The sequence below is a fragment of the Pongo abelii genome, chromosome 4 (genome assembly GCF_028885655.2).
Source record: "Pongo abelii isolate AG06213 chromosome 4, NHGRI_mPonAbe1-v2.0_pri, whole genome shotgun sequence".
Taxonomy (NCBI): domain Eukaryota; kingdom Metazoa; phylum Chordata; class Mammalia; order Primates; family Hominidae; genus Pongo; species Pongo abelii.
Genome location: NC_071989.2, coordinates 102,400,166 through 102,412,395, shown reverse-complemented (window position 1 = coordinate 102,412,395; position 12,230 = coordinate 102,400,166). Strand labels below are relative to the sequence as shown.

Below are 12,230 nucleotides of genomic sequence, written 5' to 3'. Positions count from 1 at the left end.
CAGGTGATCCACTTGCCTCGGCTTCCCAAAGTGCTGGGATTGTAGGCGTAAGCCACTGCGCCCGGCCTAGTAACAAATTTTAATTTCCTCATCTGTGAAATGAAGATAATTCCTGGCCTTGCTGCTGGATGAGACTATGTAGTTCAAAGAGAATGATATGTATGAATGTATTTTATTACTTGTTATATTAATTATTTTCTGTTGCCTTCAGTAGTAAGGGAAAATACTATCTCTAAAAGAAAACCTTTAATAGGAATTTGCAGAGTTTGGTTGATAAAAAAAGAGAAAGAGCTACAACGACATAGTTCTTTAGGTGAAAAATTATTTTTTGGTTTTCTTTTAAACTTAAAAATGAACTCTTGTCTGTTAAAATATCTTAAAAATGTTAAGATATCATCAAGCACAAGCAATATTTGCAAAAAGTGAAAACTGATTGGGAGAACCATAAAATCACTCTGAGGTTGTGTATTTATATAACTCTAAGAGCTTCACAAAATACATTCCCCTTGGTCAAACTATTCTTAATAATAAAAGTAACTACCTTGAATAATTTGAGTCAAAAATACTTTAAAAGACTACATGGAATTAAAAAATCAACTTTAGAAGAATAAATAAGGAAACAAGGGCCTCAAGCCCGATTCCCTCCCTAATTTAACAATGGATTGGATATATGTATTGTAGGTTTGTTTATTTTGTTCTGAAATGAAAGTATGTAAAATAAAGGTATCATTTTCTTTAAATAACAAAATACACTTTTGTAAATATCATACCAAAAAATTTTAATCTAAAAGTAGTCATTATGAAAGTTATGAAACATGAGAACAGGAATGTATATTTCACCTGTCATAAGCACAAGGTGTATTTTTAACATTTGTGATCATTTTTTACTATTATACGGAAATTTTGGGGGGAGTTTTGACAGAATATTTTTATCATTTCTGATTAGAGAAACTGTATTTCTTTATTTGTGCATATAACACATTACCTTTTATTGTGCATACAACACATTACTTTTATTCAAAATAACTAATAATAACAAAACACAAAACTTCTTCTTTGCCCCCATCACCAATGCTGCTCCAAGCCCCTTACCTCTACGTTGTACACTGGTTGTTTATCTATTCTAATGCAGTTGTATCTGACAGCCTAGAAAAGAGCAACCATATAATTAAAACAACATTTTAAGATTGAAAAATACACTTCAGCTTCCCCAAAACCTTGGAAAAACATATGAAACAGATCCAGGAACACATTAATAGCTATAATTAATATGATACTCATATTTACTCAAACTAGCAACTTTTATTATTTTGGGGAACTCTCACGACTATAAGCATTTCTCTATTTTCTCCTTCTAAATTACAATAATTAAGTCATATTCACTTTGAAGATCTGAAGAGGTCCATTGTCCTTAGTATCGTAATTATTAGAAATATAAGTGGGGAGAGCATTTTGTACAGGGGTACATAGGAGAAAAAAACGTCAGTTATGTTTGCTATATAACCATATGTCAAATCTTATTGTTTTAAAACACCTATAATTGCATATTTAAAAGATTATCCTGGAAAAATATCTGCAACAAATATAATAAAGAGATAATACCCTGAGGCTGGGTGCTGTGGCTCACACCTGTAATCCCAGCACTTTGGAAGGCCAAGCTGGACAGATCACCTGAGGTCAGGAGTTTGAGAACAGCCTGGCCAACATGGCAAAACCCCGTCTCTATTAAATATACAAAAATTAGCCAGGCGTGGTGGCAGGCGCCTGTAATCCCGGCTACTCTCAGGAGGCTGAGGCAGGAGAATTGCTTGAACCTGGGAAGCGCAGGTTGTAGTGAGCTGAGATTGCGCCACTGCACTCCAGCCTGGGCAACAGAGCTAGACCCTGTCTCAAAAACAAACAAACAAACAAACAAACAAAAAAACACCCTGGAAGAAGGGGGCTTCAAGATGGCTGACTTAGAAGTGCTTGGCACTCAACTCTTCCACAAAGGACTAAAACAGTGAGTAGATAATCACACACTGAATAGGGCATCTAAGAGAGAACATTACAATTCAAAAGTGGCAGGGAATCTCTGAGGCAAGCAAAGACAGAGAAGCAAAGCAGCTGGCTCAAATGGAACTGGCTAGGAGCCTGGAGAAACTATCCACTACGAATGGGAAAAACAAGAGAGATCTACACAGATCCACATTCCCACCATGAATTCCTGCAATCCTAGCGACCGGAGAGCCCCTTAGTCCTCACGGGCCCAGACACTAGTTTAGAAAGCTGCCTGGAGTCCACTCAATGGCATTATTCCGAAGAAAGAGTACACGCTGAGTCCCACATAATTTGCTGGCACCCAAGAGGCTGCAGCACGGCGCCATTTTGAGAGCCCAGACACTACCAGACTACATCCTGCTCTGTGGCCCAACAGTCCTTGGATATCCACAAGCCAGGAGCCCCACTGATATTCCTGTCCACCCAGAGAGCTGCAGTGTCATGATGCCAGCTGGAGTCAACAATGCAACTAGGTGGCCAGCACTCTCACCTACACAGTGTCCTACATCCTGAGGAGTAGGAGGTGGAGTGCACCAGGGAGGCCACCCTGGGGACAAAAGGAGCCAAAGCAGGAGCTCCTCAGATCCTGAGAGCCACCTGCCTGGGGCCTCTGTCACTGGCAGAAACCCTGTCCCACAGAGTTTCTGTGTGTTTCAAACCCTGCCCAGCAGCAGTGTCGTCATGCACTTGCATGTGGCTTCAGGAAGCCTGAGGAGTGGCCCACCGGGGGTTGTCCCAGGGCTTACAGATAGATCCACTCTGCCTGCCACTGGTGCCCACAAGCGCCATCTGGAAGCCTGAAGACAGGCCTATGCCACCGCCACCACTGTGTAAATGCACAATACGAGGACGTGGGGATCAGACCACCTTGTCTGCTGCAGCCAGAGGCTGCAGGAGCTATCGGGGGGGCCTGAGGAAAGGCCTACCCTACTCCGACTACTAGCACTGACACCAGAGCCCAAGTGCACTGCCAGGGAGAACAGGTATCAACCCATCCCTGTCCAACACTCTTGGTGCCTGTGTAACCACCAAGAGGCCTGATAACAGGCCTACCTGGCCCACTGCAACAGGCACTTAAGCACGCTGATATGTGAGCTGATACTTGAGCAGCCTGTGAACAGACCTGCCTCACTTACCACAGCTGGCAGCCACGCCCACCATCAGGGGCCTAGGAACAGATTAGACCTGCATGCAGCCTCTGGCAATGCCACCTGCACTTGTCATCCAGGAACATCAGGATCAACCCACCCATTCACCAACCAGGTGCCCAAATACACCATCTGGGGGGCCTAGGACAGCCCACTCTGCCAACTGCCACTGCTGCTGGGACCCCAGCACATCGTCTGAGAACCTGTGGATCGACCCATCACACCAGCTACCAGGAGCACCTATGCAAACAACTTAGGGGGATCAAAGGATGAGCATGTCAAGCTGCTGCTGCTGGTAACCACCCACATGTGCCACCTGGCCTGCTCAGCCTATTTCCACCACTGCTGACACCCATGTTTGCTACTTGGGGGCCCGAGGATTGGCACGCAACCACTACTGCCATCACGAATGCCATGCACACCACCCAGAGACCTGAGGACCCACTCATCCCACTACTGTCACTGCTGGCACCCAAGCAAGCCACCAGGAGGCACAGGGATTGGCCTACCCAGACCTGCAATGACTGGTGTCCATGTATATTGCCCAGGACCCAAGAACCAGCATGCACAGCCTGCTGCCACCACCAGTGCTGCCCAAGGACCACATGCCTGTGTCCACATCCCCAGCAACACTTCATTATAGCCTCCACTAACAAATGTAGCCGAAGCCACTGACAAACTCAAAGATAACACTGTGGATGACTACAGATTAAGAAATCATATGAAGACTACACCAGTGTGCTCACATCTGGCAAAACTAAAGCACTCTATCCAAACAACACTATAGATACAACTATAGAAAAAACCTATGAAAACCAATTCACAAAATTTGAAGTGACTGTTACACCAGATACACAGATAGCAACATAACTACACAAGAAAGGTGAAAAAGCAAGACAACATGGCACCTGTAAAGGAACACAATAATTCTCCAGCAACAGATTCCAACAAAAAGGAAACCAATGAAATTCCTGAAAAAAATTAAAATGATGATATTAAAAAAACTCAGTGAGATACAAAAGAACACAGATGAACAATACAAAGTAAGCAGGTAAATAATTCATGATCTCAATGAGAAATTCAACAAAGAGATAATCATAGAAAAGAACCAAATAGAAATCCTGGAACTTAAGAATTCAACAAATGAAATAAAAAATATAACAGAGAGCTTCAGCAATAGACTAGATCAAGCAAAAGAAACTATTTCTAAACATGAAGACAGGTCTTTTGAAATAACAGACAAAACGAAAAAAAGCCTAAATGACATATGGGAAGCCATAAAGTAATGAAATGTTCCAATTGTGAGAGTTCCAGATGGAACTATTTTAAAACAATAGCTGAAAACGTCCCAAGTGTTGTAAGAGCTATTTCCAAATAGATTCAATCCTCAAAGGTCTCTAAGGCACATTACAGTCAAACTATCAAAAGTCAAAGACAAAGAAAGAACTCTAAAAACATCAAGAGAAAAAGCATAAAGTCACATATAAGGAAATCCCAATCAGGGTGACAACAGATTTCTCAGCAGAAGCCTTATAAGCCAGGAAAGAATAAGATGACACATTCATAGTATTGAAAGGCAAAAAAAAAAAACAAAAACAACAACAACAAACCCAACTCAACAGGCAAGAATATTATACCCAGAAAACCTATCCTTCAAAACTAATGGAGAAATAAAGTATTTCCTGGACAAGCAAAAACAGAGAATTCATTACTAACAGACCAACCACACAAGAAATGTTTACACAAGTCCTACAATTGGAAGCAAACAGATGATATCTACCACCATGAAAACACAAGAAAGTATAAAACTCACTGTAAAGCAAAAATACAAATGAGAAAAGAGCCAAATGTTACCAATACAAAAAAAAAAAAAAAAACCCAACTGCAATGATAAACAACAAAAGAAGAAATGAAAAAAGGACATACAAAACAACCACAAAACAATTAACAAAATAACAGGAGTAAGTCCTCACCCATAATAACCTTGAATGTAGATGGATTAAATTCTCCACATAAAAGATATAGACTGGCTGACTGGCTACATGTATTAAATAAGCAGTGTGTTGCCTATAAGAAACTCTCTCCACCTGTTAAAACACATAAAGACTGAAAGTGAAGAAGAATGGAAAAAGATATTCCACAAGAACGGAAACCAAAGCGAGCAGAAGTAGCTAAACTTACATCAGAAAAAACTTTCTAAGTTAAAAACTGTAAAAAGAGATAAAGAAGGTCATTACGCACTGATAAAAAGATCAATTCCGCAAGAAGATGTAACAATTCTAAATATCTATGTACCCAACTTGGAGCACCCAGATATATAAAGCAAATATTACTAGATCTAGAGGGAGACAGAGACTTCAACACAGTAACAGTTGGGGACTCTAATACCCCATTCTAAGCCTTGGACAGATTATCGAAACAGAAAATCAAAAAACAGACATTGGATTTAAACTGCACTTTAGAACAAATGAACCTAACAGACCTTTGGAGAACATTTTATCTAACAGCTGCAGAATACACATTCTTCTCATTAGTATATGGGACATTCTTCAGGATAGACATTAGGCCACAGAACAAGTCTCAACAAATTTGAAAAGATCTGAAGTCATATCAAGTATCTTTCTCAGACAACAATGGAATAACACTAAAAATCAGTAAGAAAAACTTTGGAAACTGTACAAATACATGTAAATAAAATCACATGTTCCTAAACGACCACTGGATCAATGAAGTAATTGAGAAGGAAATAAAACATTTCTTATAATAAATAAAAATGGAAACACAACATACCAAAACCTATAGAATACACCAAAAGTAGCACTAAAAGGGACATTTATAGAAAAAATGCCTATATCTAAAAAGTAGAAAGATCTCAAATAATCAACGTAACAATGCACCTCAAGGAACAAGAACAGCAAGAACAAACCAAACCCCAAATTAGTAGAAGGAAATAATAAAGATCTATTATTATTTAGATTAATTATAAATAAATATTTATTAAAGATATATAAATAAATTTTAAATAAATAATAAAGAGTAGAACGAAACAAAATAGACTTAAAAACAGAAAGGATCAATGAAACAAATAAGTTAATTTTTTAAAAAGATAAACAAAATCAATAAGCCATTAGCAAGACTAACAAAGACAAAAAAGAAAAAACCCCAAATAAAATCAGAAGTGAAAAAGGACACATTACAACTGATATCATAGAAACACAAAAGAATATTACAGACTATTATGAACTATACACTAACAAATCAGAAAACTTAGGGGAAATGGATAAATCCCTGGACACATATAACCTACCAAGACTGAATCAGAAAGAAACAGAAAACCTGAACAGACCAATGAGTAATGAGATTTAATCAGTAATAAAACTCTCACAACAAATAAAAAGCCCAGGACCAAAAGACTTTATTGCTGAATTCAACCAAATGTATAAAGAACTATCAACAATACTTTTTAAACTGTTTCAAAAAAACTGAAGGGTAGGGAATTCTTCCTAACTCATTCTACAAGGCCACCATTACCCTGATACCAAAACCAGACAAAGACACAACACAAAAAGAAAACTACAGGGCAATATCCCTGAGAAAAGCAGATGCAAAAATCCTTAACAAAATGCTAGCAAACTAAATCCAACAACATAGCAAAGAGACAATACACCACGATCAAGTGGTATTTATCCCAAGGATGCAAGGATGGTTCAACATACACAAATAAGTAAATTAATAAAAACAAAATGCAGGACAAAAACTATATGATTATTTCAATATATGCAAAAAAGCATTTAATAAAATTTCTTCAACATCCCTTCATGATGAAAACTCTCAACCAACTAGGCACAGAAGTACTTCAACATAACAAAGGTCATACATGACAAACCCATAGCTACCTTATGTGAAATGGGAAAAACATGAAAGCCATTCCCTAAGGACCGCAACTAGAAAAGAATGCCTACTTTTACCACTTTTATTCAACATCATACTGAAAGTCATCCTCACCAGAGCAATCAGGCAAGGAAAAGAAAGAGAAGGCATCCAAATTGGAAAAGTAAAATTGTCCCTCTCTGGAGACGACATGATCTTATACGTAGAAAAACACGAAGACTTGACAAAAAAAAATCACTTAAAACTGATAAATGAATTCAGTAAAGCTGTGAGATAAAAAGTTAACATTCAAAAATCAGTAGCATTTTATATGCCAATAATGAACTAGCTATAAATCAATCATAGAAGCAATCCCATTTACAAGAGCTCTAAAAATTATAAAATACCTAGGAATATATTTAACCAAGGAGGTGAAAGATCTCTACAAGGAAAAAACTAAAAAACACTGATGAAAGAAATTGACATGGACACAAACAAATGGAAAGACATTCCATGTTCATGAGTTTGAAGAATATGGTTAAAATAACCAAATTGCCCAAAGTCATCTACAAATTTAATGGAATCCCTATCAAAATATCAATGACATTCTTCTGTGAAACAGGAAAAACAATCCTAAAATTTGTAAACAACCGCAAAAGACCCTAGATACCCAAAGCAATGCTGAGCAAGAAGGACCCTAAGTACCCAAAGCAATGCTGAGCTGGAGGCACACACTACCTGACTCCAAAGTATACCACAAAGTATAGCTATAGTAACCCAAACAGCATGGTACTGGTATAAAAACAGACATATAGACCAGTGAAGAGCAGAGAATCCAAAAATAAATCCACATATTTAAAGCAAACTGATTTTGGACAAGGTGCCAAGAACATTCATGGGGAAAGGACAGTCTTCAATAACTGATGTTGGGAAAACTGGATAATCATAAGCAGAATGAAAACTAGACTGTTATTTCTTCACCATATACAAAAATCAACTCAAAATGAATTAAAGACTTCCAGGTAAAACCTGAAACTATAAAACTACTAGAAGAAAACATAAGGGAAACACTTTAGGGCATTGGTCTAGGCAAAGAATTTATGGCCAAGACTTCAAACGCATGACTTATCTGTGACATTATTGAGGTATAAATAGCAGAGAATTCAGCCTATTTACTAAATGTCCAAATACGTTACTGTATAATAGACTAATAAACTAAGAAAGTCATTTTAAGACATATTAAACATACTAATGAATCATATGTATATATGTATATATAATTATATTTTGAATACACTACAGTAGGACACGATATTATACAAAATTTTTCATGTGCCAAGTTTTACCTGAGCCCTATATATGTGCTTCCTTAAGGTATTTTTTATTTCAACAACATCCACATCTGTCTTAATAGCCATGGCTTTTGATTCTTTGGCATATTCAGCAAAAATAGAATTCTTCATTTCTTTCTGCATATAGCAAAGTAAAATGACTTTAGAAAATGTACTAAAGACAGTGTCAACACAGATGATATCACAAAGGACAATATAAGAGGAACACATTCATACCTTGTTAACCACAGCAAAGATCCTCACAATCATATATCAAGATTACACAATGAAAGAAAAAGCTCAAAAAGCAAACATTTCAATTTGTAAAGAATTAACTGATATTTACATATGTACTTTTTTTTTTTCTTTTTACTCTTTTTATTTGCTCCTGCCAACATATGTACTTTCTTAAGGCACTTTTCACTTTATCCTGTTCCAAATCATTCCTGGAACTGCTTTTTTGTTGTTGCCATGGTCATACAAAACAAAATTCATTACTTATTTACCTCTATCATTTTCCTGAAATTCTTCTGAATATATGCATATATACGTAATATGGCATTTATTTATGTATTTAGGTATTTATTTTTGAGATGGGGTCTTACTCTTGTCACCCAGGCTGGAGTGCAGTGGTGCAATCTTGGCTCACTGCAACCTCTGCCTTTGAGGCTCAAGCAATCCTCCCACTTCAGCCTCCCAAGCAGCTGGGACCACAGGCACCCACTACCATGCCAGCTAATTTTTTGTATTTTTGGTAGACATGGGGTTTCACCATGTTGCCCAGTCTGGTCTCCAACTCCAGAGCTCAAGCAATCTGCCCCGTTGGCCTTCCAGAGTGCTGGGATTACAGGTGTGAGCCACCGCATCCAGCCCATGGTATGGTTTAGATTGTAAAAAAAAAAAAAAGTCATACTCTAGAGAAAATTTACCCAAGAAGCATTCAATTTTAAAAACAAGACATCTCATTAAAAATGGTCTGTACTATACAAAAGAAAGAGCAAAATAAAAAATAAAATTTACATTAGAAAGTATTACCCAACTATACACACATGTAGTTTTAAAGATTTTTTCATTTTAAGAAATAGTCTTTTCCAGCTTCTTTTTCTTATTCATCACATTCAGGCAAAACAAAATTCACTGAATACCTTGATTATTAACTCAGATTTCTTTGTATATGTATGTACAAGTACACTTACTGTGAACCAAAGTTAACTGGAATATTAACTATGAATATTACACCAGATTGACTCAAGATTTTTTCTTAAAACATGTAGTATTATATATCTAGATCATATTAGAGAACAGCCAAAAAATAAAAAAGAAAGCTATAGCTTAGCTTACAAAGCTTTACCTGATCTCTATTATATATGTGCCTTAAGGTACTTTTTATTTTTTCATGTTCAATGTCTTTCTTGCAATTGCTTTCTTTTTCTTTCTTGCGTTTTCTCCTCAAAGTATAACTCCTTTGAATATCTTCATCTTTTTTCTTAATTTCCTTCTACATGTATTTAGACCACAATTAAATCTCAACATCAATGACATATGTTACAAAATCCAAATAAACTCGAGTGACTTTCATACAAGTATACCATATTAAAAAATAAAGAAGTACGGCCAGGCACGGTGGCTCACGCCTGTAATCTCTGCACTTTGGGAGGCCAAGGCGGGCGGATCACCTGAGGTCGGGAGACCAGCCTGACCAACATGGAGAAATCCCGTTTCTACTAAAAATACAAAATTAGCCAGGCGTGGTGGCACATGCCTGTAATCCCAGCTACTTGGGAGGCTGAGGCAGGTGAATCGCTTGAACCTGGAAGGCGGAGGTTGTGGCGAGCTGAGATTGCGCCATTGCACTCCAGCCTGAGCAACTAGAGTGAAACTCCATCTCAAAAAAATAAAAATAAAAATAAAGAAGTACGTACAACAGAAAATCTCATCCACTGACACAGTAGGTGTACATTAATAAAATATTTTGAAAAAAGTTGGACACTGCCTAGTACAGTTGAACATGCACAGTCCTTATGACCCAGCAACTCCATTCCTAGGAATATACCAACTAAGCTAGAGAAATTACTAAACATGTATCCCAAGAGGTATACAAGATAATGTTCATATTATTCATAGCAGAATTGTTCATAATTGCAAAAACTTAACAATCAAACACATAAACCAACAAAAGGAAGCCCAAAGGCTTATCAACAGTAAAATGGATAAAAGATATAATTGTGGCATAGTCAAACAATAAAATTTTATATACACCAGCAAAAGAAGTCTATAAATAACATAAACTATAAAATGTTCATGAATAGACAAAGCTAAACCATATCAGTTAGAGATACACACACAGCTGTTAAAACTATAATGAAAAATAAGAAAATAATTAACACAAATTCTAAGACAAAGATTCTAGGTAAGAGGGAGAAAGGGGATGCATTAGAAAATGATATAGCAGGCTGGGTGCAGTGGCTCACGCCTGTAATCCAAGTACTTTGTGAGGCCGAGGTGGGCAGATTACAAGGTCAAGAGATCAAGACCATCCTGGCCAACAGGGTAAAACCCAGTCTCTACTGAAAAAATTACAAAAATTAGCCAGGTGTGGTGGTGTGCGCCTGTAGTCCCAGCTACTAGGGAGGCTGAGGCAGGAGAATTGCTTGAACCCAGGAGGCAGAGGTTGCAGTGAGCTGAGATTGTGCCACTGCATTCCAGCCTGGTAACAGAGCGAGACTCCATCTCAAAAAAAAAAAAAAAAAAAAAAATACAGCAGGTCTTAAAAACTGGTAATGCTCTATTTCTTAATCTAGCTATTGGATACATAACTCATTTTTATATATTTTTTAAAAGCTAAAGAAAACTGTTCTATAAACACTACATATATTAAAAATAAATAAATTATTTTTAATTTGGAAAGTTGTACCTGATTTTCATATGTATGCCTTCCAAAGGTATTTCTCATTTTAACAAATTTCAAATCTTTACTGGAACCACTGAATTTTTCTTTTTTGTGATGTTGAGTCAAAATAGAACCAACATTAACATCTTCATCATGATTTTGCATTTCTTTCTGCATGTTTGTAAACGTAATTTAGTTAAGACTGTGGATTAAATATAGCCTTAACACAATCAACACAAGTCACAAAAGAAAAACCCATCCAGGAACATAGGTTTTGTAAAATACACATACAAGGTTAAATAGAGTAAAGAGCCCTCTGAATTATGTAAGATAAAGCAGAACATAATTGTTTTCAGTTCACAAAGCTTTATAGTACGTTAACATATATGCTTTAGTTTACCTATGTGCTGAATTCCAATTAATGAGTATTACAAATCATGTTGTTTACTCATTATACCAAAATAGCTATTTTTAAAAAAGGATATTTCTACTTGAATTTTACATACATAATTTGAGTCCTAAAAAGAACTCAAGAAGACATATATACAGTCACGCACTGCTTAACAATGGGGATATGTTTTGAGAAGTACATCGTTAGTTGATTTCGTCATTGTGCAAACATTAGAGTCTACCTACACAAACCTAGATGGTATAGTCTACTACACACCTAGTCTATATGGTATGGCCTATCGCTCCTAAGTTACAAATCTTTATGACATGTTACAGTATTAAATGCTGCAGGCAACTGCAACACAATGATGAGTATTAGTGTATCTAAACATAGAAAGGACACAGTAAAAATATGGTATTATAATCTTATAGGACCACTGTCATATATGGGGTCCATTGTTGACCAAAACATCATTATGTGTACATGACTGTAGATGTATTTTAATGATTTCCATTTATCTTACAAAATTTCTATTTTATTCTTTTGCCATGTTTATTCAA

At 36.8% G+C, this 12,230-nt stretch overlaps 1 protein-coding gene across 4 annotated transcripts in view; it reads right to left on the bottom strand.

Moving 5' to 3' along the window:
• The window catches only part of SLF1 (SMC5-SMC6 complex localization factor 1), a 74,271-nt gene that overhangs the window by 30,690 nt on the left and 31,351 nt on the right, over nucleotides 1–12,230 (bottom strand). The window contains exons 7-10 of one of the 4 annotated variants that reach the window (XM_024247123.3): nucleotides 11,304–11,450; nucleotides 9,741–9,887; nucleotides 8,405–8,527; nucleotides 1,093–1,146 (exon numbers count right to left, since the gene is read on the bottom strand). In XM_024247123.3, the coding sequence (XP_024102891.2) occupies nucleotides 1,093–1,146; nucleotides 8,405–8,527; nucleotides 9,741–9,887; nucleotides 11,304–11,450 (471 nt within the window). The remainder of the gene's footprint in view (nucleotides 1–1,092; nucleotides 1,147–8,404; nucleotides 8,528–9,740; nucleotides 9,888–11,303; nucleotides 11,451–12,230) is intronic. The other 3 variants (XM_024247126.3, XM_054556456.2, XM_054556457.2) reach the window with 3 other exon arrangements.